An 8,742-nucleotide genomic window follows, 5' to 3' on the forward strand; every position below is an offset into this window, starting at 1 on the left:
ATCGTTGGGAATATCGATCGAGAGAGAAAAGATTAGAGTTGATTATTTTTTAATCCACAGATTGTTCTGTTCGCCGTCATGGCTGCTGCTAACGCCTACCCTGGAATCATACCGTACTCTGCACCGGTAAGTGAATTCGCAAGATTCTAAAAAAATTCAATCCTACGCAGAGTTTCTTACTGTTGCACGTAATCTGATAATCTTCTAATAATTTCTTAGTGGAATGAAAATTCGTAACATCTCGTTAGGTAAAGTAACAAGAGTAACTTCTATCTCGATACTGTCTTCGAACATTTACTGTGAAGACGGTCTTATAAGTAACCAAAGTTTCTAAAATGTTAACATTTTCTCTTAACTCTCTGACGTCCAAGTGTTACCGAACCCAAACTTGGACACCACTGAAGGACTCGTCTCGAGGAGAGAGATCTTTCTATTCTCCTCAGCATCTACTTTCACATCTCTTTCTTCTCGTTCGCCTAATCTTCCGGATAAGATAATCGTCTGGATTATCGAGTCTTCTTGTAATCTAATCTTCTGGACACTTTGTCGATGCGTTCTACGACATCGTTCCTCAGCAAACCGAGTGAGTGGACAGACTCGGTGGAAAGTAACCAAACGTAACCCAGTTTCCGTATGGAGGCTTGACCAAAAAAAATATCGTGATTTTTGAAACACTTAGGTTGAACCTTGGCCAGCACCGGCACCTGCGTACGTACCAGAACATTCGTACGTTAAGGTACCTCAGCCTTCCCTCGTTAAGATTTCTGCACCAGCTTCGTATTATAAGGTCATTTCAACACCATTAGTCAAGGTACAGGTGCCTCAGGTAACGAAAAAGATCATTCTGTTAGGTAACACGAATTACAAAAATGAACCAGTCGGTTAGTTCTGTTGGACAGAACTTCTAACATTTTTAAGAAATCATTTACAAAGCATGTGACGGTTGTATTCCGATTCATATTCACGAATATACTATTCTTCGTCGATGAAGATTTCAGCTGGATCAGAATTGCTGAAAGTTCGCTCTGAAAATCAAGTCTCTTTGTAGACTACTTTCTTTCATCACCGTAATTTCTGGCTCGCTCAACTGATTGGTATCATCGATAACTTCTCATTTTCCACGTTCAATGGCTCGTCTAATGCGGAGCGCCGGTTAACAGTCACGTAACGTAACTTTCCAGTCGATCATGAGAATAATCAGAATCGTCGTCTAATTGAATTGTTCGTTAACCATCCGACCCCACGAATCTTTCTGTCGAAATCATCGTTGGATCGTTTGCAGGCGATACTTAAAGTACTTGTGCAACGAGTCGCTCTAGTTCTCCGATCATTAATGATCTTCTAGCCACTTCAACTCTTGCTTTCGTAATAATCTTGAAATATACTCCTCGGACTTCCATAACTTATTCATAATTCATTTCAAATCAGTTCCTTATTCACCTCTGAAAAAGTCATTTAAAGAAAAGTAAAAATAATTCAACAGATTTTATTTGTGTCCCGGATTTCCATAATTTATTCATAATTCATTCAAAACTAGTTCATTGTTTACCTCTGAAAAAAAAATCACAAAGAAAATAATAACATTTAGTTTACCTGAAGAATAATTAAACAGATTTTATTTCGTACAATATAAAACATTATACATATCTCGCACAATGTTCTTGCTTTCATAGTAATCCTGGACTGTATTCCTTGGACTTCTATAATTTATCCATAATTCATTTAGAACCAGTTCTTTATTTACGTCTTAAGAAGTCATACAAAAAAAAAAAAAAAGGAAGTAATAATAACCTATCATGTATAAAAAATAAGTATAAAATAATAAACTGTTCTTGCTTTCGTAACAATTCTGGACTGTATTTCTCGGATTTCTATAATTTATTCGCAATTCATTTAGAACCAGTTCTTTATTTACCAGTCATATAAAAAGAGGTAATAGTAATACGTACATTACGAGGAAAATAATTAAACAGATTTTATTTCGCACAATATAAAACATATATACCCCACACTATTCCGACACATGAAAAATTCTGTGAAATTGAAAATTAAGAAATTCTTCAAATTTCCACAGGTACATGCTCCGGAAGTACACCAAGTACTCCAGATCCCGCAGCAGCAATCGATCCCACCCCCACATCCCCAGCCGTTGAACATTAAGATCCCCCACATCTCCTCCTCCAGAATCCCATACGCGGTGCCCAAGATCGTCCATCCCCACCTTATCGGTGTCGAACAGTACGTGGAGCCCGTGAAGATCGTCAAGGCCGCCCCTGTCTCTCATCATCCCTGGGATTAAGGTTCCGCATGGCACCCAATGAACCCGCTGGTCCAGGGTGATCCATCCTGGACGAGTCGTCCTGAGGTGCATCCGGAGTAGCGATTACGAACAACGATAACCACGGCCAATATCGAAATTCTCCTTGCGGTGGGAAAGAAGCTCGGGACTATATACAAAGTTGAAGCTCGTCCACGTCGACGTTAGGATCAGGGGGCAACGCTCGACTTTTCTTCTTCGTCTTAATGAGGGAAACCAAACAAGCTCTCCATGGATCGATGGAATTGAATTGAATTCGTTCGGAACGGGGGGAGTCAAATATGTTCAAACAGTATTATTAATGAATAATTGAATGTGAACCAGTCGCGGACGGACGAAGGATATCGAGCATGCAAGGTTATTATCGACGTCCCTCAGGAACGGCGAGTGCCTTTGGACCACCCGAAGACCTCAGACCAGGCAGCCAATCTTTAAAGAAAAAAAACAACAAAAAAACGGAAAAAAAAAGAAGACGTTTATCTATATTGTTCTTTCTCTTTCTCTCTCTTTTTCATATAGAGCAGCTACACACAGATACACCGATATACATAACACACGTTCACACGAGCGCAGCGTACAATAATTCACCATCTTTCCCCACCCTGCCCTCTCTAAGTACTATTTTTTGTTTAATTCTACTTTGTATCTTTGAACACCATTTCGAAATTCTCGTGCGGCATGTGATATTGAAGAAGACATCACGACATCGGACACTTCATTGTATATTCTCTTCTCTTCTTTCCCCCTGTTACCCCCACCCTCTACCCTCGTACCATTACTTCTGCAACAAACACTTTTATTTATTTTCTAATAAAAGTTAATTTTTATGTCTTGTGATAAACACTGCGATTTTCTCTCTGTCCCTCTCCTTTCACCTTCACCCGTTACTTTTATTTCTGTTAATTATTAAAAATTATGCGCTTTTTTTTATCTTCTCCTTTTTCTCTCGGTTTAATTTATCGGCGTTATCTATGCACAGTGACACTTGTTCTTAATACTCGGGCGCGTATGCAACACGGAAGTAGTATGATACCAATCAATTTAATGTCGCCAGGGTAACGATTCGTCCAAACAAAAACGTTCAACTCGCTACCATTGCTTTCGCAGTGTGTCGCGCAGGAGGGAACTGTTTGGTTTGCGGCGAAGTCGATCGATTCTATCGAATTTTGAAATATCGAACGAACCAGCTTTTTATTTCCACCGTGCAGAACTTTGTCACTATACCGTGGTCTAGATTTTATAACAGAGAAAAGAAAAAAATGAAATTCCAGTAATTACAGTATTAAATTCTATCGGATATCGGCATTTATTAGAAAGTTTATACCTGTACGAATTCTCTCGAAATAACCGCTATTATGGCATCGACTATTTTTCCACTCTGCAACCATTGTTACACATTACTGTCTAACGAAAGAGAAAAAAAAGTTTCCAAGAGGCCACGCCGTGAAAATTGCGCAATGAGAAAGCGCCACGAACGTAAATCCTTCTAATTCGATGCAGCAATAAAGAAAGAAAAGGAAAGAGTAAGGAACACGATTGTAAGAACGTGACATGACTCATTTCGGGGCTCGATATAATTCTTAACAAGGATTTCGCGGGGTTCTCCGTCGGGGGACACGAAATAAATCTCAACTTCCTTTCATTTATCATCGAATCATTTATAATCGATTCACCACGTTTGTCACTGAAGGTTTTATGGATTTCATGAGAAATGCGTGGAGAATTAATTTTTTTCCTACACGCGTTGCCAAATTGTAGAATTACTATGGTATGTTTTATTTAAAAAGCTGACGAAAATTCAAATTTTCAAATTTAATGCAAAATGAAGTATCACAACGGTTATTTCCGTGACATCAGAATTTAGGCAGGAGAAGAAAGCCGTATAAAAAGGATTTTTGCTTATTTCTCATTTTTTTCTGTTATTATTCAAATATAATCGTTGTCATTTTCAATTTTCTGTGAGAAAAATCTGTCTGCAACGTAACGTTCCTATAATACTATGCAAAATTTATTTAAAAATTGGTGATAAAAATTCTTGCTTTTCTTACTTACAGTGTGTAACTCTTAAATTGAGAGTTTCAAATTGAAATACATAAATCATGCGTATGAATCGGCTTATTTCTGAATTTTTCATTCTTCCGTGAGTTTTCATGCAACGTTTCACCATTTCTAAGTGCACTTGGCTCCGCTCAAACTAGCAAAATAATTTTGGCCAACTTTTTCATACAAATACTCTACACTGCGTCGTTTCTACGCAAACCGACCGGAAAATGGTTGAATCGCGTGGTGATCAGACGCGATACAACTGTTCTTCCGTGTACGTCGATCAAAAACGTTCCGATCGATCGTCTCTTGTTCTATCCTGCATTTCACCGGGTTGCGTAATACGCTTGACACTCGTAATCTAGTGTAATAAATTATTCTTGAATTTCTTGGCGATATTTTCCACGCGGGAGAGAGCTCTGGACAAAGCGCGTCGAATATTACGGAAGGGCATCGCCGCGCGTCTAATTGCGTTACGCGCGAATTTTAACTATTCTTGTGCAATCTGCTACGCAGAACTGCCGAATAAAACTGCTGTTCGATTTTGCACGCGTACACTTTCTTTTCGTGAAATTACACGAGTTACGGTAACTTTCCGAGAGATCAAAAACCGGGTATTCTTTAATTTCCGAGAGTTTATTCTTTATTCTTAGATTCTTCCCGGTGAAACTGTTTTTTAATATTGTGTTTTCTACGGTAGTTTTCCGAGGGATGAAAAACTGAGCATTCTTTAAAGATTTAAGGCTTACACCTGTAAACTTCAATAATAGTAATAATAATTGGGCATTCTTTAATTTTTCAAATTTTATTCTTTATTCTTAGATTCTCTTCGGTAAAACTTTTAATATTCCGTCTTCTGTCTTCTTCTGTCAAAAACGGGGCAATCCTTAATTTCTGAAATGTTATTTTTTATTCGGAAATTTTCTTCACGGGGGCACTTTGAATATTACGTTTTCTACGGTAACAACTCTCCGAGAGGTTAAAACTGAGAATTCTTCAATTTCTGAAATTTTATTCTTCATTCTTTACCCTTTATTCTGAGATTCTCCCTAGGTAAAATTTTGAAAAAAGAGCATTACACTTTCTACTTGATTTTATCTACCTGTCGTTCACACCGTTGACACAGCAGATGAAAAATGAGGGAATATTACGATTCATAAGAGTCGTTCTCCTCGACCTGTATTCGAAAAAAATCCTACACCCTACAGCAAAGCGCCATTCTTTTTTACTACCTATCACTCCCGTTGAAATGTTAATTGCGCTTAACGGGTGTGTCAGGTGCCGTTCGATCCGATGTATGAAATCGAGAGGAGTGGAAATATGTGTTGCAGGGAATTCTAGTCCACCGTGAAACTGCTCCAAGCAATTCCCCCTTTGGCGATCATTGCGATTCAGCGCAAATTTTTTTCCGTACAGCACACTCGACCGTTTCTTTGCTGTCTAGCCTCGGGCCATTCGAGAATTGCCTGTCTCATAGAAAAATCGAAAGGATCGCTACCTGAAGGCAAATTAGTTGCCCGGGGGCAATTGAAAAGTTGAGTCTTTACTTCGATTTACTCGATTCTCTTTTTTTCCCCCCATTGATAATTTACTTCTAATTTGACGTTAGAAGAGCTCGAAGACACCTGCCGATGATCTCTCGACTCTGATGGATCACGATGCAAAAGTGTCACCTATTTCCACCCTCCAGAGACGTCGATTGTGCTATTTCGATTTTTAGCTAGTCACATAGCTGAAATAGCGTGCTTCTTATCGAGATCAGTCACCGATAACCTGGTTTCGATATCGAACGAAATCCTTTATCTCTCACCTTACGTAAAAAAAAATATGTTTCTCTAATCAAAGGAAAGTGTCTTTCAGCGAAGTCATCAATTTCTCTTTACGCGATACATCAAGCAAGACAGATAATGCTAGTACCTGCCTACCACTTAGAACGGAGGCTCTTTGGCGATTATGCGAATGAATGATGGAACACATATGCCTTACATAGCCTTTACTTTCACCCTGCAAATTCAACGTTTCCGTGGCCAGACCAAAGAAATTCTTACATCACTAATACACACAGTGTAATAAAATTCGTATTGCGAATATTTAAGCTTAACCACATTCCGTTATCTTCGTTAAAGAACAAACCGAAATTGTGTAAGCGTAACGGGAGGCCAGCCACGGTGATTGCCCCAGCGAAATTTCATTTACGTAAAATCAGACTTCCTAACGGGGATAATCCATGTACGAGCATCGTTTTAATTCCGTTTGCCTAAGGTAAAGAATTACGTTTCTCTGTACTGTGGGAAGAGTGGTTTCTGTAACGAGAAGCAAACCTTGGGAGGAGAGTCTTCGAAACATGAACGACGACGATTATTGATCATGGGCTCCAAGGAAGTGCATGTTTTAGTGATAAATTCTGCATACGTCAATTACCGGGAAGGCCAATTTCTTCGGTTTCAACCGTACGAATGTTGAACCCTAAGAAAACAACGAAATAGTACTCGATCTATTTAATTATTCAAAAATCGTCGTCTCTATCGAACGTTCATTTAATCTTCTCAATTACAATGGAATTTCGATCGATTTTTATTTAGCAATTGCGTCGAACAAAAATTTCACTTGTACAACTTTCATATTTTTCGTTCAAGTTCAATTAAATCGTAGTTGCATTTCCTCATTTTTAAAAAATCATCGTCCTAGTTAAAAGTTTATTCAATTTTCTCTATTACAATGGAATTTCGATCGATTTTTATTTAGAAATTACATTAAAAATTAATTTCACTTGCACAACTTTCATATTTTTTAGTTGCATTTCCTCATTTTTAAAAAACCATCGTCCCCGTTAAAAGTTTATTCAATTTTCTCTATTACAATGGAATTTCGATCGATTTTTATTTAGAAATTACATTAAAAATTAATTTCACTTGCACAACTTTCATATTTTTTAGTTGCATCTCCTCATTTTTAAAAAACCATCGTCTCCGTTAAAAGTTTATTCAATTTTCTCTATTACAATGGAATTTCGATCGATTTTTATTTAGAAATTACATTAAAAATTAATTTCACTTGCACAACTTTCATATTTTTTAGTTGCATTTCCTCATTTTTAAAAAACCATCGTCCCCGTTAAAAGTTTATTCAATTTTCTCTATTACAATGGAATTTCGATCGATTTTTATTTATAAATTACATTAAAAATGAATCTCAAAATGACTTTCCACTTGTTCAACTTTCATTCTTTGAAAATTGCACACATCTCCAGCCGAAGTTCACGACTACCCTAACCAGGAAGTATAATTCCCTGGGTGATCCACAGGGCATAGATTCTTCAGCGATCCTCGCGACGGTGAAGGTTCATTAAAGCTTCACGAGGGTTATAGCCATCGTCGAAGCGGTACGCGTGAACCAGCATTTTAATGGGGCGTGACATATGAACGGGGTGAACGGCGTCGGTACAGGTGAAAATAGACAGCTGTTCGACGTAACGAGAACCACTGGCAAAGCCAGGAAAATGTGAACGTATGGATAGCCCGTTGTCCCTCGAGGTTGTTCAGTGTCGTCAGTTCGATCCGGTCACTGGGCCATTCAGCATGAACGAGCGCAGTGAGTATATTTATACCTTTTTTTATTCATCGTTTCCGTTCGACACTGCTTACTACTTCACCCCTTTCGAACCCTCTTATACACCAAGCTGTAGCTCCTCTCGATACCACTTCATCCTTTTACCTTCGTCGTTTCAAGTTCAACTTCGTACACCCCTGATAGAACGACTGTAACTCCGAGAAAGTTTGCATGGTAGCTATTCCTAACGAAGTAACACAGTGAACGAAGAAAAAAAGAAAATTAACCTCTTATATTATAACAAGCGACGAGAAATGATTTTAAGTGGATTTTAATTTATCACGGTGTATACACATTTTGTCGTATCTGAGATATGATCGAGGTAACAAAGCTTGAAAATAGTGGCCGATTTTCAGTAGGTATAAACTTTACTATCTGCCGCATGGTCACGCTGGTTTCACATAATCTCGACCGGTTAAATTGCGGAAGCGAGAATTTATCGTAAGACGTTTCGTATCATAGCTTCCTTGCGAATTATCAAATGCATAAGTTACACAGGTTGGTTGTGTTTTCTTCTCTTTTCTTTCAGAGGATGAAACGCAGTCGATTTACACGATCGCCAGCCAGCAGAACCTGGTACCGATAAGATCCAGACACGCCTAGTAAGTGAACGTAAGATTGGCGTCTGCCGGTTGTCTCTGCTCATTAAATCGTGTTATTGCATGCATTTAAGAGCCGCGGCGAGGAAGTCACCAATTCAAGCCCGCCAATTAGACATAATTTTCTTTTATTTTCAGCATGAAGAGACGGAGACACGTGCCGAATTTAATAAT

At 38.4% G+C, this 8,742-nt stretch overlaps 2 protein-coding genes across 2 annotated transcripts in view; both read left to right on the forward strand.

Annotated features, from left to right (window-relative positions):
• Positions 1 to 2,403, forward strand: part of LOC108570090 — a 2,739-nt gene extending 336 nt beyond the window's left edge. Inside the window, exons 2-3 of the mRNA XM_017931879.1 lie at positions 61 to 126; positions 2,075 to 2,403. Coding sequence (XP_017787368.1) covers positions 61 to 126; positions 2,075 to 2,299 — 291 coding nt within the window. The 3' untranslated portion in view covers positions 2,300 to 2,403. The remainder of the gene's footprint in view (positions 1 to 60; positions 127 to 2,074) is intronic.
• A 5,466-nt stretch (positions 2,404 to 7,869) lies between these two features.
• LOC108580367 (endothelin-converting enzyme 1-like) overlaps positions 7,870 to 8,742 on the forward strand; it is a 6,147-nt gene continuing 5,274 nt past the window's right edge. The window contains 4 exon segments of the mRNA XM_017944102.1: positions 7,870 to 7,951; positions 8,499 to 8,571; positions 8,707 to 8,740; position 8,742. The exon segment at position 8,742 is cut by the window's right edge and continues 63 nt beyond it. Of these exon segments, the coding sequence (XP_017799591.1) occupies positions 7,870 to 7,951; positions 8,499 to 8,571; positions 8,707 to 8,740; position 8,742 (190 nt within the window).

Source organism: Habropoda laboriosa, unplaced genomic scaffold (genome assembly GCF_001263275.1).
Source record: "Habropoda laboriosa isolate 0110345459 unplaced genomic scaffold, ASM126327v1 scaffold9, whole genome shotgun sequence".
Taxonomy (NCBI): Eukaryota; Metazoa; Arthropoda; class Insecta; order Hymenoptera; family Apidae; genus Habropoda; species Habropoda laboriosa.